At 44.1% G+C, this 24284-nt stretch overlaps 2 protein-coding genes and 1 pseudogene across 3 annotated transcripts in view; 1 reads left to right on the forward strand and 2 right to left on the reverse strand.

The window, feature by feature from the left end:
• The window catches only part of ARHGAP12 (Rho GTPase activating protein 12), a 172480-nt gene extending 161156 nt beyond the window's left edge, over nt 1-11324 (reverse strand). For both annotated transcript variants that reach the window (XM_054716610.1, XM_054716608.1), the window contains exon 1: nt 11242-11324. The gene's annotated coding sequence lies outside the window, so the exon portion shown is untranslated. The remainder of the gene's footprint in view (nt 1-11241) is intronic.
• Nucleotides 62-550, reverse strand: LOC129149184 (60S ribosomal protein L26-like; annotated as a pseudogene).
• LOC129149072 (translation initiation factor IF-2-like) lies at nt 2608-20840 on the forward strand. Its single transcript, XM_054715659.1, has 3 exons — nt 2608-2643; nt 10945-11370; nt 20496-20840. Exons 1-3 carry the CDS (start codon nt 2608-2610, stop codon nt 20607-20609), a joined length of 576 nt encoding a protein of 191 aa, XP_054571634.1. The 3' UTR covers nt 20610-20840.
• Nucleotides 20841-24284: the final 3444 nt, after the last annotated feature.

Below are 24284 nucleotides of genomic sequence, written 5' to 3' on the forward strand. Positions count from 1 at the left end.
ATAAATATTGAATGTTTTTGGTTTTTGTAAGTTTTTAATGAGAGTTGAATATAGGATTACTTTATTCCTGCATCTTCTTAATTGTGTCTTCCTTGTATTTACCCTTTTCCTTTCCTACTTGGTGAGATTTGGCTTTCCATTCAAGGGTCTTTGCAAAGTCTTTGTCCAGTTTTAGTCTAGTGATAACCACCTTGCTAGGGTAAATGCCCACATGAACAGCTGTACCGTTAGCTTTCTCCTGCTGCACTCGTTTAATGTAGATGACGTATTTCGTTCTCTAGACCTAGACTACTTTGCCAATTTGCTGCCCTTTGTAATGTCCTTGAGCAACCTGAACTTTATCATCCTTTCGGATGGGCATGGATTGAACACTGTAGTACTTCTCTCTCAGTTCTTCGGAAAGAGAAGACATAATCTTCCTGCAAATGTGGAAAGGCGCACTGAAATGACTCTTACAGTTCTTGATCCAGTCAGAAGTCACAAAGAGATTGAACTTCATTTTGACCATTGGCGCTTCTACGTTGGCTGCAAAAGGCTTGCATCTGTCTTTTAAAATCTTCCCACAAAGAAAACTCCTGGCCCAGATGTCTTCACTAGTGATTTTACCAAAAATGTAAGGAAGATAATATAAACTCTATACAAGCCTCTCAAAGAAAGCTGAAAGAGGGAAAGCACCCCAACTCATTCTATGGGATGAGCATTACCATCATGGCAAAACAGACCTTATAAGAAAGAAAAACTATCCCTCATGAACACGTGTCTCCAACAAACTCATATCCAGAATATGTAAAAAATTATACAAAGTCAATAACACAAATAACCCAACAAAAATGGCAAAAGATATAAACAGACACTTATCCAAAGAAGATAGATGGTAAATAAGCCCATAAAAAGGTACCCAAAATCTTTAGTCATTAGGAAAATGCAAATCAAAACCACAAAGAATACATACTATTAGAATGACCAAAATTTAAAAGACTGATACCAGTGCTTTTACTATTTTACACCTCTACCAGCAGTGGGTAAGTTTTAGTTGCTCCACATGGAGCAACTAAAACTTACCCACTGCTGGTAGAGGTGTAAAATAGTAAAAGCACTTCGGAAAAATTTTTAACATATATTTACTGTATGATCCAGGGATTCTACTCCTAGTTATTTACCCAAAAAAAATGAAAGCACATGACAACACAAAGATCTGTACGTGAATGTTCACAGCAGCTTTATTTGTTATCACCCCAAATTGGGAACAACCCAAATGTCCATCAACAGGTAGGTGGATGAACTAATTGCAGTATATCCACAAATGGGTCTATCAGAATACAAAGGAATGAACTATTGATGCACACAAAAAAAAACTGGATGAATTTCAAAACAATTTTGCTGAATGAAAAAAATCCAAACAACAGTGCATACTTTCAAGATTCTATCTGCATAAAATTCTAGAAAATACAAACTAATCTATAGTGACAGAAAGCAGATGAAATATCACCAGGGAACATGGGCAACGAATTACAAAGAGGCTCAATAAAATTTTTTTGTGTGGGGAGGTGATAAATATGTTATCTTAATAGTGGTGATAATGGTATATAGCTCACAGGTATAGACATACATAAAAACTCATCAAATTACACACTTAAATATGCACAGCTAATTATACAGCAATTATACCTCAATAAAGTTGTGAAACAAAACCCTAATAATGAAAATGAAAATTTCCAGATATCACTACCCGTCTATTAGAATGGTGTTAGGTCTGATTGGGTAATAATTACAGTATTTTTATAATAAGAGCTAGAACTTATAAAGCACTTACTGTGTGCCAAGCATTATGCCATTTGCTTTATACATACCTACTCTAATTCTCCCAGTATGTGGACTGTCCTATTAATAAGCTTCTTTTTATAAATGGGGGAAAAAAAACTGATGCTGAGAGAGGTTCAGTGACTCAGGTCACATAGCTAGCAAGAGGCAGAGGCAGGGATTTTTGAGGAAGGACTAATTTTACTAGTATCATCCATCAGTTCATTTGTGTATCAGTTCATCCATCAGAGTATTTTTCTACTCTCACAAATTTTGCTTATTTGAGTAAGCAACAATTAGTGTGGATACTCTGTATCATTCCTTATAGTTTATAAAGTACTTTTTCTCTTTTCATTCTCACAAGGATCTTTTGAGGTTTGTATTTTTTTCATTTGTTTTTCAAATAAGTTAGGATGCTCAGGATCTGAGAGCTGATAGATGGCAAATCCTAGATATAAGTTTCAGGCCTCTGACACTGAGTTCTGTTTTTTTTCCCTTTACTGAAGGAGAATTTAGAATACATTTTGAAGTTAAAGGGATATTTTAAAAATTTGCTGAAAATAACCTGTCTTTGTATTTGGTAAGGAGAACACCAACTGAAACTCTCATTCCCTTGTGGGAATGTAGAATGATACAGCTACTTTAGAAAACATCTGGGCAATCTATATCTATATATATAAAACCCTAATATGCAAAAAGACCGAACAGTGGAACAACCGAACAACCAGTCGCTATGATGTGCGCTGACCACCAGAGGGCACACGCGGAACATGGCGGGTGTGGGCAGCAGGCAGCAGAGCGCGGAACATGGTGGGCGTTAGCAGCGGCAGGAGGGTGGAGCAGGTGAGTGGGAACACCAGACCAAGGTGGGGCGCCAATTGCTGTCATCAGGGCAAGCCTCTGGTGGTTACTGAAAATTCTTTGCTCCCACACGCCACGGTCCCACCTGGTGCTCGCACCTGCTGCTGGCGCTGGCCTTGCTTGCACCCGCTGCCGGCACCTGGCGCTGGCCCCCATCGCTTGGCACTGTTAGTAGTGGCTGACAGCCCCGATCACCCCTCAGGGGTTCTCCATCTCCCCCTGCTCCTGAAGAGGGATCGGGGCCGGCAGCTGCCTCTTGCACCCACTGCTGGCGACAGCCCTGATCACACCCACTGCTGGCGTCAGAGCTGCCACTTGCACCCACTGCCGACGTCAGCGCTGCTTGTACCTGCTGCCGGCGCCATCAGCAGGTGTGAGCCGTGACTGCCGGCCCCATCACCCCTGAGGGCTTCTCCACCTCCACCTGCTCCTGAGGGCCTATCGGGGCAGCAGCCACCGCTCACAGCTGCTGCTGGCACTGGCCCCAATCACTCTGCGCCATCAGCGGGTGAGAGTGAGGCCAGCGCCATCAGTGCATGGGAGCAGTAGGAGCGGGGCTGCCGACAGGTGGGAGGGGCTGGGCAGGGGCACGGAGGATGGGCCGAGACCTGCCCCTGTGTCCACCACAGCCTCATGGCCCACAGTTCCTTTCAAGGTGCACGAATTCATGCACTGGGCCCCTAGTTTCTTATAAAGTTAAACTACACTTACCATATAATCTAGCAATTCCTCTTCTAAGTATTTATCCAAGAGGAAAAAAATTAAGTCCATGCAAAGGCCATACATTGATAGTCATTACAGCTTTATTCATAAGAATCATAAACTGGAAACAAATCATCTGGTGACTGCCTAAATAAATTGTGATACGTCCATCTGTAAAACAGGAAACAATACAAATCTCAAAAAATCCTTGTGAAAATACAAGGAGAAAATGTGAAAAAAGGAAACAAAATCTTGATAGAGAACATCACCCTAAACACTGTTTACTCTTGGAAGCAAAGTTGTGACAGAAAAGTATTCACAAATCATACATTGTAGCCTTCTATATCTGGCTTGTTTCAGTTAAAATAATGCCTCTGAGACTAATCCATCTTGGTGTATGTATCTAGTCTCTAAATTTCTGAGTGTTAATGTATTTTAGTGTATACATTATACCTCAATAAAATTGAATTTTTAAATAAACCACTAATACATAGCAAAATACAGGTTATTTTCAGCAAATTTTTAAAGATATCCCTTTAACTTCAAAATGTATTCTAAATTCTCCTTCAGTAAAGGGAAAAAAAACAGAACTCAGTGTCAGAGGCCTGAAACTTATATCTAGGATTTGCCATCTATCAGCTCTCAGATCCTGAGCATCCTAACTTATTTGAAAAACAAATGAAAAAAATAAACCTCAAAAAATCCTTGTGAGAATGAAAAGAGAAAAAGTACTTTATAAACTATAAGGAATGATACAGAGTATCCACACTAACTGTTGCTTACTCAAATAAGCAAAATTTGTGAGAGTAGAAAAATACTCACAAATGAACTGATGGATGATACTAGTAAAATTAGTCCCTCCTCAAAAATCCCTGCCTCTGCCTCTTGCTAGCTATGTGACCTGAGTCACTGAACCTCTCTCAGCATCAGTTTTTTTCCATTTGTAAAACAAAGCTTATTAATAGGACAGTCCACATACTGGGAGAATTAGTGTGGATATGTGTCAAGTACGTGGCATAATGCCTGGCACATAGTAAGTGCTTTATAAGTTTTAGCTCTTATTACAAAAATACTGTTATTATTACCCTACCAGACCTAATACTACCCTTCATCCTGCCCACCCAAGCTGCAGTTAGTGTAGGTCATATTAGTGATCTAGATCACTGCTCCTCAAAATTTTAGTGAACAATCAAATCTCCAGGAGAGCTGCTTAAAAAACAAACAACAAAAACCTTTATTTTTGTTAACTTTCAAATTTACAGAAATATTGCAAAGATAGTACAGAGTTCCCATATACCCTGTCCACAATTTCCCCTGCTATCTTACATTGGTATGATGTATTTGTCATATTCAATGATTATTGATAATAATGTTGATACTTCATTCAGATTTCCTTAGTTCTTCCCTATTAAAACTTTTTTCTGTTGTAGGATCCCATTCAGAATACCACATATACATTGTGTAGCATATCCTATAGCTTTCAAAACACAAGTTACTGAAACCCAGATATTCTAAAGAGAGGAGGCATGAGGTAGGGACCCAAAATTTATATTTCTAACAAATTCCCAAAGGTTGCTCTTGGGGCCAATAAAAAAAAAAAAATACACTTAAAATAGCATTGATCTAGATTCTAGACTCCAGGCCTGTGCTGTTCAATAGAGCAGCCATTAGCCAAATGTGGTTATTGAGCATTTGATGTGTGACCAATCCAAACTTGATGTGCTGTCAACAACATGTGGGATTTCAAAGACTTAGTTAAAAAAAAAAAAAAAAAAAGAATGTATAAAAAAATCATTATGAAGTTCATATTGATTACATGATAAAATGATAAATTTATTTCACTTGGGGTTTTTTCCCGCACTTTACTTTTATCATGTAGCTACTTAAATCTTCAAACTTACATAGGCGACTGGCATTTATTTCTATTGGATAGCAGTGATCTGTGTTCTGGGCAGAAGGGCAGCACGAGTTATCACCTGGGGGCTTGTTAGAGTTCAGATGATTCCCATACACATTCAAGTCTGAGAAGCATTTAGAGATGTCAGCATTTGACAGTTCTGTTCCAAGAAAAAGTTTTATCAACAGCAAAATGAAACTGCACGATATTTACTAAGTCAATAAAGTCAATAAAAGTAATAGTAATAGGAAAATAGCCAAATCACTGCAAAGCCACCCACAAATGAGGATGTGGCACAATTAGACCATTTAATAATTGAAGAAAAGAAAAACCACAAGATAATGGCCCAATGGGTTCCTCAAAATAGCATGATTTAAAAAGCAGGATTTGAAGTACAATGATGCCATGTGGTACCATCATACCTTTTCACATCTGATTCATTCCACAAAATAGTGCACATTTGCAATTTTTGCAACATATAACTAAAACTGTTATAAAAGTTTAAATCCACTTTCCTCTCCCACTATTTATTATAAAACTAGAGGCCCGGTGCATGAAATTCGTGCATGGGGGGAGGGGGGAGTGTGTGTCCCTCAGCCTGCACCCTCTCCAATCTGGGACCCATTGAGGGATGTCCGACTGCCCGTTTAGGCCCGATCCCAGTAGGATAGGGCCTAAATGTGCAGTTGGACATCCCTCTCACAATCCAGGACTGCTGGCTCCCAATTGCTTGCCTGCCTGCCTTCCTGATTGCCCCTAACCGCTTCTGCCTGCCAGCCTGATCACCCCCTAACCACTCCCCTGCCAGCCTGACTGATGCCGAACTGCTCCCCTGCCAGCCTGTTTGCCCCTAACTACCCTCCCCTGCAGGCCTGGTCACCCCTAACTGCCCTCCCTTGCAGGCCTGATCGCCCACAACTGCCCTCCCCTGCAGGCCTGATCCCTCCCAACTGCCTTCCCCTGCTGGCCATCTTGTGGTGGCCATCTTGTGTCCACATGGGGGCAGCCATCTTGAGTGTTGGAGTGATGGTCAATTTGCATATTACTCTTTCATTAGATAGGATAGAGGCCTGGTGCATGGGTGGGAGCCAGCTGGTTTGACCTGAAGGGTATCCCGGATCAGGGTGGGGGTTCCCTTGGGGCGTGGGGCGGCCTGGGTGAGGGGCCTATGGTGGTTTGTAGGCCGGCCATGCCCCCTGGCCACCCAAGGGGCAGCCCTGGTATCTGGGATATATTTATCTTCTATAATTGAAACTTGGTAGCCTTTTAGCGGAGGCCAAGGCAGGTCAGGGCTGCAGAAGCTTGACTTCCTCCATCGCCAGGGGCAACTCAAGCCTCCTGCTCTCTCCAGCTCCATGGCTGCCACCATTTTTGTTGGGATTTATTTATCTTCTATAATTGAAACTTTGTAGCCTTGAGTGGAGGCCTGGGCTGGCCAGGGTGTGCGGAAAGCTTGGCTTCCTCCATTGCCAGGGAAACCCAAGCCTCCTGCTCACTCTGTGGCCACAGCCATCTTGGTTGGGTTAATTTGCATACTCGCTCCTGATTGTCTGGTAGGCATGGCTTGTGGATGTAGCGGAGTGGTGGTTAATTTGCATATTACTCTTTTATTAGATAGGATTATAATACCTGTTTTAGGGAAATTCGCCTTAAGCTTTTCCGAGTACCAATTTCCTCAGATAAGCAAAATATTAGTACTACCATTTAACACTTTGCACTCGCTTGCTTTTTTCTCGAGCTGCTACTGATGCTAACTGTGTCGAGTCACACTCGACATCCAAGTGCAAAAGGTTAATAATTTTACAAATCACTATATTCATTGTTTTGGTCAACTTAAAATTTTTCCTAGCCTTTTGTTCTTGGAAATGTCAACTACATAACTTAAAGTACTTAAATTTTTTAAGCCCACTTTCTATCCACCTTTTACAAAAAGCACTCAAGAGATACTTTCTAATTAATGGAAGAAAATTCAAGTGATTAACTACAAATAATATGTTGTTTTTCTACATCATTTGCTATGATCACTTGAACCTTCAAAAAACTGGTGTAGTAAGTAAAAAAAATTTAAAGTTACATGCCCTAGGGCATTTGTCTCGGTGGATAGAGCGTCCTGAAGGATCCCGGGTTCCATTCCGGTCAAGGGCGTCAAGGGCAGGTAGTAACTGGATCCCCAGCCCCATCCCTGGCCGGAAGGCAACCAACGGATGTGTCTCTCTCACTTCGATGTCTCTCTGTCTCTCCCCCACCTCCCTTCCACTCTCTCTAAAAAAAAAAAAAAAAAAAAAAGGAAAATTGTTCTCAGGTGAGGATTAACCAAACAAATATATATATATATATATATACTAGTGGCCCAGTGCACGAAATTCATGCACATTAAAAGGGGATTAATTAGAGGAAATAATTTAATATTGCTATTTGCCCTTTCTCTATAATACAAGTGTCAGAGATGAAAGAAAATTAGTAAAATGTATATGAAAACCTTCCTCCTGTCAGAGTCTGGGGTGCACTACGGGACCCAGAGTCAAGTCCCCACCCACCCACATGTGCCTCAAAATTGCATGAGACCCAGACCCGGCCACCCTCCCCCCACACATTGAGCTACATCTAGACCCGGCCAGTCCCACCCTTGTCAAGCCCCACCAGGCAGGGGGCGTAGCCTCAAGTCCCCTGGCCTGGTGCCAGGATGGGGGGCGTGGCCTGAGGTCCCCCAGCCCAGACTGGAGTGGGGGGGGTGCCTTGAGGTCCCTTGTAAAGCCACGCTGGGTGGGGGGCATGGCCTGAGGTCCTCCATCAAGCCCTGCCAGGCGCGAGGGCGCAGCCTCAGGTCCCCCGGGCTAGCACCAGGAGGGGGGCCCAGCCTCAGGTCCCCCGTCAAGCCCCACTGGGCTGGGGGCGCAGCCTGAGTTCCCTCGACCCAGCACTGGGGGCGCACCTTGAGGTCCCCTGTCAAGCCCTGCTGGGTGGGAGGCACGGCCTGAGGTCCCCTGTCAAGCCCTGCTGGGTGGGAGGCACGGCCTGAGGTCCCCTGTCAAGCCCAGCCAGGCAGGGGAGCGCAGCCTCAGGTTCCCTGGCCCAGTGCTGGGGCGGGGGGCGCGGCCTGAGGTCCCGTGTCAAGCCCCACCGGGCAGGGGGGTGCAGTCTGAGGTCCCCCGGCCTGGTGCTGGGGTGGGGGGTGCGGCCTGAAGTCCCATGTCAAGCCCCACCTAGTGGTGGGCGCGGCCTGAGTTCCCCCGACCCAGCACTGGGGGTGCACCGTGAGGTCCCCTGTCAAGCCCAGCCAGGCAGAGGGGCGCAGCCTCAGGTCCCCTGGCCCAGTGCTGGGGCAGGGGGTGTGGCCTGAGGTCCCCTGTCAAGCCCCGCCGGGGGGGGGGAGGGGGCCATGGCCTGAGGTCCCCCGGCCTGGAGCTGGGGCAAAGGGAGCAGCCTGAGGTCCCCTAGCCCAGCTCCAGGATGGGAAGGGCACCTTGAGGTCCCCCATCAAGCCCTGCTGGGCGGGGGAGCATGACCTCAGGTCCCCTGGCCTGGCGCCAGGGTGGGGGCGCAACCTGAGGTGCCCTGTCAAGCCCCACGGGGGCGGGGGAGGGCGTAGCCTCAGGTCCCTGCTGATTGCTGGTTAAGGCTCCTTATGGGAGCTTGGCCTCAGCTGTGGGGCAGCCATCTTTGTGACGGAGGGATGGTCAATTAGCATATTCCCTCTTTATTAGATAGGAATGTGTGTGTGTGTGTGTGTGTATACACACATACATACGTCTTACCTAATAATAGACAAACATGTAAATTGACCATACCTCTACTACACCCACAGCCAATCAGGAGTATGCAAATTAACCAGACCAATATGGCGGGTTAATTTGCATATGCAGGCGCAGAGCGGCTGGGAGGGGTGGGATGCCTGCTATTGGGGGCGGGGGGGGGGGGAGGGAGGGAGCTACAGGAGTGGTGCTCCACTGGGAGTGAGGACTTGCAGGCTCCCGGACGGCCCGGAGCGAAGCCCGGGGAAGGCCGGCCTATTCTTGTGCAAATATCGTGCAACAGGCTTCTAGTATATATATAAAGTTACGTAAAATATTGACTATACATGGACAACTACTAATGATATTCAAGAGTGAGTTAGTAATCTTCTAACTACTATGATTAATATAGTACAAACAAGTCTATCAACAAAGACTGGGGCATATACATACACACACATATACAATCTGTTACATTATTTTTCCAGAGAAAAACACCTCCAGAGCAGTGGAGCTACATGCAGCCATGGGTCACACATATGTGCCCAACCTGTCTGGCTCCTGAGGCTGCATGACTCCGAGTCAACTCTTTACAGCCTGCTCCTAGGCCAGTGATGGGCAACCTTTTGAGCTTGGTGTGTCAAACTTCACCAAAAAACTGAGCATAACTCGGGTAGTGTGTCACTTTGAGGAAAAAACATTATTTCACAAATGTTTCATCTTCAGGAGCAGCAAATGTTTCATCCTCGGCATGCGGCCGCCTCAGCGGCCGTGTGTCATCAGAAATGGCTACACGTGTCAGTGCTGACACGCGTGTCATAGGTTCGCCATCACTGTCCTAGGCACTGCTTTGGGCTCCCTAATTCATGCTCTGAAACGTTTCCAGGAGCATTTTTAAAACAAAGAGAAAGAAAAATACTGACAACAGCCAGACCAGAAAAGGTACAGTAAGATGACCCATTCTTTAATACACCCTCTGACATATAAGGTAAAGACCACTGAACATGGACAAACAAATACATCTCCAGGCCACCATTTCCCAACCTTAAGTATGAAAGAGACATAACAGGGGACTAGATACTTTTTGACAACCTTTCACTGTAACATTCAGTCTTCCAAGCTCTCACCTTTAGAAATGAGTGGGAAAATCTAAACCATACCCCACGTGACTCTTCATTCAATTCTCCTTTCTCTACTATAACCTCCCCTTAGCAATATGTGCATAAATGGTCAATAAAACTACTTCCACATGTCATTTCTACCCATAAAGCAATACCAGTGTTAACAGCCTTTTACCCACAACAAACACTTCACTTGGAATGACATTAGAACTTCCATAAAGGTATGCTTTTTACATTTTGCTTTTTTAGCCTTTACAACTGCATGTAAAACTGCTGCTGCAGCCAGAAGGAAAATATCCCACATCTCTAAAACTGAAGGCCCCGCCAATTTCCCGGGATGTGGACATTTTTTCTCAGAGGGTCCACAATCACTTAAGATACAACACATACAGGTCAGTTGATTGTCTTGGAAAGCAATCAAGGACCCTAAGATGGGAGGAGGTCAGCAAGATTGTAAAAGGGATGTTTTAAATTCAAGGACCCTGAGAAGACTCGTCCCAGAGGAGTTGGGAAGTAGCAAATACGCATGCAGCAGGGGCGGGGCACCTCTAAAGACCCAAGATGCAAGGGCCCAGTGTAAGGTCAACAGTCCCCAGGTGGGCTCCACGGGTGGGCGGAGGTCTAAACACCCACAACACACAGCGGTTACGGGCAGGCGGCGAGGAAGGAGGGTGGCACCAGCCGCTCTTTCACACACACACACACACACACACACACACACGCACGCACACACACACACACACACACACGCACGCACGCGTGCGCGCGCACCAGAAGCACACACCCCGACACCCTCCTTCCTGGGGGTGGGGCGGGAGCTGCCCTCACACAGGAAGCCAGGAACCCCGGGGGTCAAAGGAGCCACGACTTGGAGCCATTTAAACCCTCTCGCCCACGTCAGCCCCGGGGCGGGCAACGGCCCCTCTACCCCCGCGCCCCGACCCCTCCAGGCGGCGCTCCCGACCCCACGTCGCGTGCACCGCGGCCCCTACACGCCTCCCGGACAGGCATTCCCCCCGCCACCCCAACTCCGCAGCCCTCGGCGGGCGCCACTGCGACCCCGGAGCGTCTTTGTGCAGCGGCCCACCAACCTGCCCTCCGCCCGCGGGATCCCCGCCCACCATCTTACCGAGGACCCAGCGGCCTCGCGGGAGCGGTGCCCTCTTCACCCGGCCCGCGGGCTGCGGGAGGCCGAAGCGAGCCTGAAGGGCTCTCACCCGGCACCGGCGGGGTCCCGCACACTGGTCTCCGCGGGAGGGTAAGTTCCAGGGCACGTCAGAGCGCGCCGGCGCGGGGGCGGGGCGGGTGGCTCACGTGACGGCGGGGCGGGGTCACAGTCACGTGATGACCCGGGCAGCGCGAGGTGGACGGGCCTCTGCTGATACAGGAGGGGGCGGGGGGAGCCGAGGGAGGTCGAGGGACCGATGAGGGCGCGGCCCTCTGCGAGGGAGTAAGCGCTTGGTGAACAGACAGTGGGAAACGCTGAGAAACCGTCGTGGGGAAAATGAGGGCAGGACGAACGGGAAGCGGACCGGGCGCTAGGGTGGCGGGAATGAAGCCTGGGAAAGACAGTGGGGCGGCGGGCCGTGCGCGCTCGTCCTCAGCCCTTGCCTGCTGGGAGCTGCTGCTGAGCGAGGGCAATTGTTCAGGGGCCTCCAAATCCCCGGGGTACTCGGGAAAGTGTCACGTGCTGCCCCAGTGCGACGACGTGGAGCTCTATAGACACTGAGGCCATTACCCGGCCCTTGCGGAGCTGCCCTTGGCCGGAGCCGCCGGAGCAGCGTGCTGGCCAGCTGTTCACACTCGGGGCCCAGGAGGCCCCTGAGGACCAGGAGCGGTGCTGCACGGTCGGGTGGCTTCAGAGCAGCAGGACCACTCACTCGTTCGTCATTCAGCCATTCACGGGGCCTGCTGTGTCCATGCCCCACGGGGGCTGCAATGTCATTGCCCCAAAGTCATTCCAGTTTGCAGTGTGGCAGCCCAGAATCCGGACACCAGGCGTTCAAGGTTTTTCATGGTGATCCTGTGTAGAGTTCTGCTAGATTGGAAATGTAGAAAGAGACCTGGCTTCTGCCCTTGTCACTTCACCCTTTTCCACCTCAGCTATCAAATGAGCTTGTTGACTGAATTAAGGGCTCCTTCTTCTGGTTATAAAATTAAATAACTGAAAAACAACTGATAAGTATTAGGACTTCAGAAACAACTCATTCAGTAATCAACTGTTGATTGTGGCTATTACAGTGCCGGGATGAGATTTTAAATTTTAATAATGGGGGTTAGGGGGAACAGCCAAGATATGATTCAAGAGCCACTCTCTGGAATTAGCTCTTTTCTGTTCTTCACCTCATACTTGAAGATGCTATTGTGTCTGGCTTTCTTAACACAAGCTGAACTCCCAATTGTTCTTTAAAGGCTGCAAAGAACTATTGGCAAGACTTTAAGAGCTGTACTTTACCACCTTCTTACGAAATTAAATATAATGGAGGGCTAAAGTTCTAGGATAGTCTCCTGTCAGATAGGAAAAATACGTAAAATAAGCCTGAGACCAGACTATACAATTGCACTTGCTACCACCCTTTCCTTGGCATCAATGGTCTTTTCTGTCTCTCTGTTTCCATCCTGTTGCCCTTTCTGGTGTCTTGTTCATATACTGAGTATTGCTGCTGTTTGCTTCTGAAACTATTTTTTATAGAATCCCTTGTGATCTTTCTAGAACCAAAACAAAGGCAGACTGTAAAAAGGAAACTGTGCCCTGATGGGAGGGAATGTGCTGGTAACCTTATCTTCCCCACCCTCCAAACCTGAATTAGACACCCTTGGTTTCAGCAACAGTTCGTATATACTTGTTGATCTTCCTGTAACCCTACTTCCTATTTCATAACCTAATCTCAGATGATACCACAATGCCCACAGTATGCTGATCACTATCAACAGCAGATGGAGTCAAGTAAAAGAGCTCTCACCCAAGTGTGTTGTTTTAAAAGGACCTGATGGGGAGCTGTACAATTATATGCAACATTGACTCTAGTTAGTTTTTAAATAACAGTGGTAGCATATGACTGGCCCCTGTGCTCAGGATCTCAACAGTTCAACTTCAGGATATTGACATTCAACTGGCTTCTTACAAAGTATCAAAATGTACAATTCAAATGTAAGCTTCACAAAAGCAGATATTTTACTTTGATTTGTGTGTATGAGAGAGGTTATATATTTCTCAAGTGCCTAAAAGCACTTGGCATGCAGTAGGTACACAATAAATTTCTGTTGAGTGTATTTTTAGTGTACATGTAGTCTGTAATTTGCTGAATAAACTTATCCTACTTTCTTCCTAATTCTTTAATAGGTAGCCCATTTTTCTTTGTGCATTTCTAAATGAAAAAGCATAAAATTATATCTGCCATCACTGCTTTGACTAGGCTATAGAGCAGGCGTCCTCAAACTACGGCCCGTGGGCCACATGCGGCCCGCCGAGGACATTTTTCCAGCCTGCCGGGTGTTTTTGCCGTTTTGTTTTTTTACTTCAAAATAAGATATGTGCAGTGTGCATAGGAATTTATTCATAGTTTGTTTGTTTTTTAAACTATAGTCCGGCCCTCCAACTGCCTGAGGGACAGTGAACTGGCCCCCTGTTTAAAAAGTTTGAGGACCCCTGCTATAGAGAAACAGGAATTTGTCGGTATCTATCAAAATTTCAAATGCATATGTACTCTGAACCTCTGATTTCACTTCTAGTGGTTTATCCCACAGATATATTTTCTCAAATGAGAAATTATAAGGTCTTTCTTGTATTGCTGAAAATAGCAAATTATTGGGAACAACCTAAATATCCATCAATAGGACACTAAATTATGATATATCCATACATTTGAATATGTGCTATGTACTAGTAGCTGTTAACAAAAATGACAAAGTTCCTTATGTTTTAATATTAAGATCGCTGAGATATTTTTTGTTGTTAAATGAAAGAAAGGGCAGGAAAATGGTGCAAAATAATGTATTGCTTGTATATGCATTAAAGTAGGACAAACTAATTGTCGAGGTATAAGAAATCATCAGATGGAAGACATAGGAAAGACTTTTCACTGTTTTCATATTTAAACTTTTGATACTCAAAACATGAGAATGATTTACCTCTTCAAAACATATTTTTAAAAAGTTAAATTTAAAAGTTTTCTGGCCCTCGCTGGTTTGTTTCAGTGGATAGAGCATCAGCCTGCAGACCAAAGGGTCCCGGGTTCAATTCTGATCAAGGGCACATATCTCGGTTGCAGGCTCCTCCCCAGCCCAGGCCCTGGTCAGGGCTTGTGCAGGAGGCAACCAATTGATGTGTTTCTCTCACATCGACATTTCTCTCTGTCTTTCCCTCTCTCTTCCACTCTCCCTAAAAAACTAAACAAAAACAAACAAAAAAAAAAACACAATGAAAAAATATTCTCAGGTGAGGATTAACCAAAAAAAAAAAAAAAAGTTTTCTCATATCTCTACTTCGTTATTAAAACATTCAGGCTTCATTTATTTTATCAAATACTTTGCCTGATTAGAATATGAGTAAAAGGTTAGCAAGTACATATATCAGAGAAACTTTTTAAAAATCCAGTTATTTTCATTAAGTTCAAATTGAACAATATCTATTCCTTACGGTACTAATTTAGGATCCAGGTACTACATGTAAATTTTCAAAAGTACTTTATTTTTCTTGAAGTAGAGCCTTACTTGAATGAGTTTTAACAACTTAGATCCTCTGTTTTAAATAATAAGATCAGAATTTCATGGACCATTTGTTCGTCTCTATAAGATCAAGAAAACATATTGGGGGGGCGGGGGTGGGGACACTGAAGGCATGTGTTTCTGTGTGTGTACCTGTTCACCTGCCTACTTTGTAATGTCAACTGCCTCCGTTTCCATGGATTACACAGATGCTCCAGAAATGATTTTGCCTAATATGTTTCAGTATTTGATTATATTTATTAGTGAACTTTTAATTTACAAAAATCTCAAAGGGAAATTATAGACTGCAGTCACATTCAAATTTACATGACACCATCTCTTTAAGGATTTTTTTTTAATGTATTTTATTGATTTTTTACAGAGAGGAAGGGAGAGGGATAGAGAATTAGAAACATCAATGAGAGAGAAACATTGATCAGCTGCCTCCTGCACACCTCCTACTGGGGATGTGCCCACAACCAAGGTACATGCCCTTGACCAGAATCGAACCTGGGACCTTTCAGTCCGAAGGCCGATGCTCTATCCACTGAGCCAAACCAGTTAGGGCTCTTTAAGGATTTTTAAAAGATTTATTGATTTATTTATTTAATCAATCCTCACCAGAGGATATTTTTTCCATTGATTTTCAGAGAGAGAGTGGAAAGGAAGGCAGAGGGGGAAAGAGAGAGAGAAGAGGAGAGAGAGAAACATCTATTTGAGAGAGAGACATTGATTGGTTGCCTCCCACACAGCCCTGACCTGCAAACCAGGTATGGGCCCTTGACTGGAATTAAACCCTCAGGCCAATGCTCTAACCACTGAGCAACGCCAGCCAGGGCTTAAGAGCTTAAGTAATGTTTTCTTGTGCAATCTCATATTTTCGCTGTATAAATTTACATGATCAGTTTTTTTACAGTTACTAAAGACAAGTGCAGGCATAAATATTTAGGACTAAAGGAAAAATTGCCACCTGGAGCTTTTTTCCAAAATTATCTAGCCAGGCCTGCCTAACACAAGAAAATTAGTAATTTGCCTTAAAATTTAAACTATATAATTAGCCGTTCAATAACTCAGATATATTTTAATTGATAATTTGTTCTGCTTACATCCTTTAAATATTGCATTCATTTTAGTTTTATTTATAACTCAGACTTAGATATAGGCACTAAGGAAATGATCCTAAAATTAATAAAAATCAATAATCAGTAATTCATTATTAACCAATTTATACTGCATGAAAAACCTTTTATATTTATCACAACTAGGCAGTAGTGCAAAGTTTCCATATGAAACATAGGTAAGATAGAAATAATATTTCTTGATTTAAAAATAAAGGTATTGCTTTAACTTTGGGAATAAGGCAAGGTTATCTGCTTTCACCACTTCTAGTCAACATTGTACTGGCAGTTCTAAAAGGTCTCCAACAGTAAATAAATTTGTAGATAAAACTTTTTATAAATGTATGTAATTTAGTACAGTAGATAAAACATCCAAGCAAATCACATTGCTTAAATTCATGATTTGGTATGGGAGGAGTAAAGGAAATAAAAACATCTAGCCCAAAACCTTGCATTTGGTAGGTGGTCAGTAAATGATAAAGTTGACGTTTTGTGGAGCTTTTTCAAATCTTAGTAGAAAAGTAATTTGTTATAAAGTAGTAGAAATAGACCTTTACAGATTTATACAGGTAGGAGATAAAAATATACCTCTTTCTTAGTTTGGTTTCCTCTAGAAGCTGACCTTGAGGCAAGGATTAAAGTGCAAGAAGTTTATTTGGGAGGTGATGGGAGTGAGGAAATGAGAGAGGGAAGAAGGCAATCAAGAGTGCTTAATCGAGCCACTGTGGGCAGTTGGAGGTTAATCCCACTAGGGAAATTCTGGGAGATAACCTCTCCTATTTTCAAATAAAATTGAGCAGCCCTAAGCTCAAATACAAACTTGACTTTGTGGGATTTTTAAAATACACAGGATGTCCCCCAAAAATGGATACACACTTTAGCAGCTGATAGCTCAATTTTGAAAATGAAATTTTAATAAATACTGCCTTTATAATTATTCAAAGTGTGTGAATACATTTTGGGGGCACCCTATATATGTGCAGGATGGACCTGGCAATCATAATCATTTTCCTGAAGATTTTGGATGAGTCCTCCAGCTCCACAGTATCAGGTGCCTATCACCCTTTTAGCTGAGCATGTGAAAATTTAGATGGTTTGCAGTGTATACATGTACTGCCAACTCAAACTAATAATCCTATCTAATAAAAGGCTAATATGCAAATCGACCAAATGGTGGAACAACCAGTTGCTATGATGCACACTGATCACCAGGGGGCAGACGCTCAATGCAGGAGCTGCCCCCTCGTGGTCAGTGCATTCCCACAGTGGGAGTGCCGCTTAGCCAGAAGCCTAAGCTGGGCTCATGGCTGGCAAGTGCAGCGGCCTCCATAGCAGAGCTAAGGATGTCTGACTGCTGGCTTAGGCTTGCTCCCCCAAGGACATTCCCTGAGGGCTCCCAGACTGCAAGAGGGCACAGGCCAGGCTGAGGGACCCCAGCCATATGCATGTTGGGGGCAACCAGGCCAGCAGGGGAGAGCTGTTAGGGGCGACCAGGCAGGCAGGCAGAGGTGGTTAGGGATGATCAGGCAGACAGGAGAGCAGTTAGGGGCATTAGGCAGGCAGGCAGGTGAGTGGTTAGGAGCCAGTGGTCCTGGATTGGAGAGGGTGCAGGCCGGGCTGAGGGAAACCCCCCCCCCATGCACAAATTTCATGCACTGGGCCTCTAGTTGTGTATAATATTGATTTGAGGGATCAATCCTACAATTTTTCTCTGTTCCATACTTAGGAAGAAACTTTTATTTCAATGTGGTCAGAATTATGTTAAAACTATTAGAATATTAGAATGCTACATCTTTATTGCTACATAAAATAGATCCTTGTCATTTCCAAGTATCAATCCAAATGTCATTATATGACTATAAAACTATACGTCAGATCAACTACAAATCAGCTATCTGCCAATAGAGACTATCCAAATAGCTAAGAACCAATAAGTAAGAAAAAGAAAAAAAAAACAAAAAAAAAACAAAACAGAGAGAGTTGGTGCTCAGATGGAACAGAGTTCAAGCACAAAACTCTTAGTCAATTTGAAGTTCTCATGAGTTCAGTCTGGTTATTCTCCATTTGCCCAACTACCAGACCCAGATCCAATTCTCTACCCTTCTCTCCTGTCCCATATCTTGGAAATTGCATCAAAACCAGACTCCCTTGCCACGTGGCTTTTGGTTTTGAGGCACTCACAGAAGGCAGGGTAAAAGAGAAAGGTCGGGGTATTTATTTCCCTCCACTCCCTGCCTTCCCAAGATTCTGGTGGAAAGGTCGTTACTCACCTCCACAAATGCAGTTCTCTTTAACAGCTCTTTCATGGTTCCTGCTCCCTCCAGGTTCTGGAACATTTGGTCTTTAATCATCTACCTAGAGGCCTAGGAGTGGGAATGGCTCCTGACTATACTCATCCCTGAGTGCCCACCACCCACTTATTGGTTCCCATAGCCCTGTCCACATCCCTGTGAATAGTCCAATGGTTAAATCTACTTCCATTAAATTCCTCTAAGTGTACCATCTATACTAATAAAAGCCTAGGTGGCCCTCGTGCCCTCATGTCATCACAAGATGGCTGCCCCCATGTTCTCACAAGATGGCCACCCCCACGTCATCACAAGATGGCCAGCAGGGGAGGGCAATTGTGGGCAACCGGGATGGCAGGGGAGGGCAGTTGGGGGCAACCAGGCCTGCAGGGGAGGGCAGTTGTGGGCAACCAGGATGGCAGGGGAGGGCAGTTGGGGGCAACCAGGCCTGCAGGGGAGGGCAGTTGGGGGTGATCAGGCCAGCAGGGGAGCAGTTAGGTGTCAATCAGGCCGGCAGGGGAGTGGTTAGGGGGCGATCAGGCTGGCAGGCAGAAGCGGTTAGGGGCAATCAGGCAGGCAGGCAGGCAGGCAAGAGGTTAGGAGCCAGCAGTCCCAGATTGTGAGAGGGATGTCCCTATGGACCAGGCAACAGCAGTCAGACATCTCCCGAGGGGTCCCAGATTGGAGTGGGTGCAGGCTGAGCTGAGGGACACCCTCCAGTGCACAAATTACATGCACCGGGCCTCATATACTGATAATGACCCTGACTAATACATCAGTGGTTAACTGTTTTCCTAATCAGGAATAGTTTAGAAATATTTACAGGTCTTTGATCATTCTTTTTAAATAATTGTTTTTCATACTCACCTGAGGACATAATTATTTATTTATTTATTTATTTATTTATTTATTTAAGAAAGAGAGAGAAACAGCAATGTGAGAGAGAAACATTGATTGGTCGCCTCCAGCATGGGCCCCAACCAGGGATCAAACCTGCAACCTGGGCATGTGTCCTCATGGGGGATTGAACCTGAAACACTCTGGTGTACAGGACGACACTCCAACCAACTGAACACCTGGCCATGACTGATCATTTTTTATGCTACTTGAGATGAGAGAGATTCCAAGGAACACCTCAACAAAAGAAAAATAACCAACATCTGGAGGGGAAGTAAAATGAAAGAAGAAAAATGCTATATAAAAAGCAGCAACAAATGCTTGAGCTCAGTTATGAAAACATAGTAAAGTCATTCAGGAACCCTCAAGGTCATAAAACTTTTTATGATCTTCATTTTGATGACTCTAAGTCACCTTGGTAGTTGAAGCTTCACTTAATCCTCCTGATCTTGTAAACCTCCCCAAAGTGAGATTTTTCTTTTCTTTTCTTTTTTTTTCTTTCTTAGATTTTTAAATAAAAATATAGTTTCACTAGGAACCTCTGCTGCTGCCTCTCAGCTCTCAGTTGTGCTTCTAATCACTAAAGATAGAGGAGAGGGACAGACCATCTTCCTACCAGATATGAACAGTCTATAGGCAAGTTCCTACATGTTTGCAGAAATACTGGCACAGGTAAAACTAGCCATTAACCACAAGATGCCAGCTAGTGCTTAAAGTATTCAGCTTTGTTTCCACAAATTTGAGTTTTTATAATGTTAAGAAAATTTATCAAATTGTTCATTGTTATTTCTACTTCAATATTATTTATTTTCTAAATATAAAATAAACAACATCATGTCAGTCACCATTCACAAGAAGAAATAAATTATAAGTAAAAAGATAAATTGTATATTAACATGGCAATCTAGTTAAGAAAGACATTATCAATTCTTTAGATCATCTTTGCTAGTTATTGAAGATTTCAAGGATTAAAATAATTGAGACTATAGAAGGGAAAGAATTTCAACGTTCAGGGAACACTGTACTAACTGTTGATATTATCATTATGGCATTTAGGTAGTTGTCAGGACAACCATATGTAATCCTTTATTAGTTTCTTGGAACACCACTCCAGGAAGCAAAGAGAATGATTCATCAGGTGGCATGCTCCTGTTGTGTGAGTCAGGAAAATACCAATGCTCTCATTCAGCCTTGTAGAGGCATCATTATATGAGATTTAAAATGCCACCACTATGTGATCTGTGACAATTTCCACAAGAGCAGCTGGTGACTTCATTAAATATTCCTGTAAGTCTAATTTCATTATTCTCATAATAGACTGTGAAATAGATTTTCACTTTGTGCTATTTATTTCTCTTCTTTTTGTCTTTTAGGAAATTTACAACATATTCCTCATTTTCATCTTTTGGATGCAAAGTCAATGTGAAAGTAAAATACGTCTTTTTGCTGCCTTACCAGTGTTGTTTGAAATCGAGAGAAGAAATTGAAATTAATGGCTGAAACAAGATAATTTTTGTCTTCATTTCCTCGTATAATATCACACAGAATCTAAAATTGTCAGGACTACCAAATTCAAATCCAGAGTTGTGGTTTAAGCTCCTCTGCTTTGCATATTGTGTAAAATCAGAATGAGCTACCTAATGATCTGATACACAAAGTATCCACAGTGTGCTAAGTTCAAAGATTATTTTAATAAAATGAATAAAAATATGCAAATAATATGGCTACTTTGAAAACTTACCAGAAAAGTTCTTACCATGTAGTAGAACTTTCTTGCCATTTTTTTTCTGTTTAACTTTTATTTCATGTATTGTGTGTATATGTGTGTGTGTGTGTGTGTAGAATGGAAGAGAATTTTGTCTATCTAAATATATATCCTACTGCCCTAACCAGTTTGGCTCAGTGGATAGAGCATCTGCCTGTGGACTCAAGGGTCCCAGGTTCAATTCTGGTCAAGGGCATGTACCTTGGTTGCTGGCACATCCCCAGTAGGGAGTGTGCAGGAGGCAGCTGGTCGATGTTTCTCTCTCATTGATGTTTCTAACTCTCTATCCCTATCCCTTCCTCTCTGTAAAAATCAATAAAATATATTTTTTAAAAAATAAATAAATATATATCCTACTTAGTTTGGGGAGAAATACACTGAGTGGCCAGATTATTATGATCTCTGAACGCATAATAATCTGGCCACTCAGTGTACTTCTCTTGAGTACCTCATTTATTTGATATCAAAGATACTATAAATCGTGCACCTGATCAGTTTTCCCCTTTGCACTGGCTGATAGAAAGCTCAGGGCAAATAGGTGGTTGATCTCCAGCAAAAGTCTAGAATACTTTTGGTACCCATTTGAGATGCAAATACACTGAGTGGCCAGATTATTATGCGTTCAGAGATCATAATAACCTGGCCACTCAGTGTATATGAAAGAAAGAAAAAGTTCTCTAATAGTTTAAAAAATTGGGGGAAAGGAAGAAAAACCCTCTCTCCTTGATTTGGCAAAGTTAGTCTCAGTTTCACTAGTACCACTTATAATTTCATGTTTGAACTCTTGAACATTTGAAAGTATCTACTAATACAATTTCTAATAGTTTCACACACACACACACACAAAAAAACAACTTCTTTATTGCAGTCTACTGTATTTCTGCAGAGTTTACACACTTTTTCTTAGCTGAGAAGAAGGGTGTGTCCTCTAAAATCACAAAGGTTCCCAAGCCCTCTTCCCTAGTGGCTAACAAATTTATTTATTCTCATATTAATCAATCTGTTGAAACAAGATTGCACACTCTCTGTCAAACTGGTTCCACTTCATTTCGGTGACCTTCGTTCTCCTATGTGTTTGCAGCACTGCATGCCAGATAGAGAAAGGTATTGCATTGCAAGTGGAATAAGCCTTCAATTTGATTAAAACCTGCTCTTTGATGCTTCTTTCTTTCTTTCTTTTTAAGACCCCAAATAGCCTCGGCAATCTTTTTTTTAAAATATACTTTATTGAGTTTTTTACAGAGAGGAAGGGAGAGGGATACAGAGTTAGAAACATCAATGAGAGAGAAGCATCCATCAGCTGCCTTCTGCACATCCTCTACTGGGTTTGTGCCCACAACCAAGGTACATGCCCTTGGCCAGAATTGAACCTGCGACCCTTCAGTCCACAGGCTGATGCTCTATCCACTGAGCCAAACCAGTTAAGGTTGAAGCTTATTTCTTAACCTTTTAGACTTACAATGTTTTATCCTACCTAATAAAAGAAGAATATGCAAATTAACCATACCTCTGCTACACCCACAAGCCATGCCCAAGCCACGCCCACCAGCCCATCAGAGCGAGTATGCAAATAAACCCAACCAAGATGGCTACAGCCACAGAGAGCAGGAGGGAGGCTTGGGTTTCCTAGGCAACGGAGGAAGCCAAGCTTTCCGCCTGCCTTTGCCAGCCTAAGCCTCCACTCAAAGCTGCAAAGTTTCAATTATAGAAGGTAAACAAATCCAAACAGAAATGGTGGCAGCCACTGAGCTGGGAAGAGAGGGAGGCTAGGGTTGCCCCCGGCAATGGAAGAAGCAAAGCTTTCGGCACACCCTGGCTGGCCCAAGCCTCCGCTTAAGGCTACAAAGTTTCAATTATAGAAGGATAATAAACTCCAACAGAAATGGCTGCTGGCCACAGAGTGAGCAGGAGGCTTGGCTCCGCTCCAGGCTACAAAGTTTCAGTTGTAGAAGGTAAATAAATTCCAGATACCAGGGCCTCCGCTTGGGTCGCCAGGGGGCGTGGCTGGCCTGCAAACCACCACAGGCCCCTTGCTCAGGCTGCCCCATGCCCCAAGGGAACCCCCATCCTGATCCGGAACACCCTTCAGGGCAAACCAGCTGGCCCCCACCCATGCACCAGGCCTCTATCCTATCTAATAAAAGAGTAATATGCAGATTGACCATCACTCCAACACACAATATGGATGCCCCCATGTGGTCAAAGATCCTGCCCCCATGTGGACACAAGATGGCCAGCCCCCATGTGGACACAAGGGAGGCACCAGGCCTGCAAGGGAGGGCAGTTGAGAGGGACCAGGCCTGCAAGGGAGGGCAGTTGGAGGCCCTCAACCCTGCAGGGGAGGGCAGTTAGGGGTGACCAGGCTGGCAGAGGAGGGAAGTTGGGGGCAAACAGGCTAGCAGGGGAGCAGTTAGGTATCAATCAGGCTGGCAGCGGAGTGGTTAGGGGGTGATCAGGCTGGCAGGCAGAAGCGGTTAGGGGCAATCAGGAAGGCAGGCAGGTGAGCAGTTGGGAGCCAGCAGTCCTGGATTGTGAGAGGGATGTCCCAGATTGGAGAGGGTGCAGGCTGGGCTGAGGGACAGCCCCCCCTCCATGCATGAATTTCATGCACCAGGCCTCTAGTGTTTAAATAAGATCACAGTCTATTATCAGAAAACTTTATGTACAAATTTAGCCTATTTAGCATAATTATTTTTACTATGAACAAAATTTTAACTCATAGAATGAAGGGGGCATTGGAAACAGTTTCTATTAAAGATGATAAGGAAATAAAATTGAATACTTTACTTGAAAGTGCTTAGTAACTTGCTACCCACTGAATGGGAGGAGAGAAGCAGCAGAAAGATTTCTTGAGGGAATTCAGGACTCCCACACTAGCATTTTTGCTTTGTCATTAATTAGTAATATAATGTACAAATGTCATCTTGGATGACACCTCTCATAGCCTCAGTTTCTTTCTCTGTCAAATGAGAGAGTTGGCTTGGATGATTCTAAGATCCTATTCATTCCCAGTATTCCTTGATTCTCTTTATGACCTCAAGATATTTGGCTTATTTTATAACTAGTGACCCAGTGCACGAAATTCATGCACATTAAAAGGGGATCAATTAGAGGAAATAATTTAATATTGCTATTTGCCCTTTCTCTATAATAGAAGTGTCAGAGATAAAAGAAAATTAGTAAAATGTATATGAAAACCTTCCTCCTATCAGAGTCTGGGGCTCACCACAGGACCGAGAGTCAAGTCCCCGCCCACCCACATGCACCTCAAAATCGCATGAGACCCAGACCCGGCCGCCACCCCACCCCACATTGGGCTAGATCCAGACCCGGCCAGTCCCACCTTTGTCAAGCCCTGCTGGGCTGGGGGTGCAGTCTGAGGTCCCCCAGCCTGGTG

The sequence above is a fragment of the Eptesicus fuscus genome, chromosome 5 (assembly GCF_027574615.1).
Source record: "Eptesicus fuscus isolate TK198812 chromosome 5, DD_ASM_mEF_20220401, whole genome shotgun sequence".
NCBI classification, from domain to species: Eukaryota; Metazoa; Chordata; class Mammalia; order Chiroptera; family Vespertilionidae; genus Eptesicus; species Eptesicus fuscus.

Coding starts and splice junctions, on each gene's coding strand:
- LOC129149072 (XM_054715659.1), top strand. CDS start 2,608: ATGGTGGGCGTTAGCAGCGGCAGGAGGGTGGAGCAG. Junction 2,644..10,944: donor GCGGCAGGAGGGTGGAGCAG/GTGAGTGGGAAC, acceptor GCCCTCACACAG/GAAGCCAGGAACCCCGGGGG. Junction 11,371..20,495: donor ACACTGGTCTCCGCGGGAGG/GTAAGTTCCAGG, acceptor TTTGTCTTTTAG/GAAATTTACAACATATTCCT.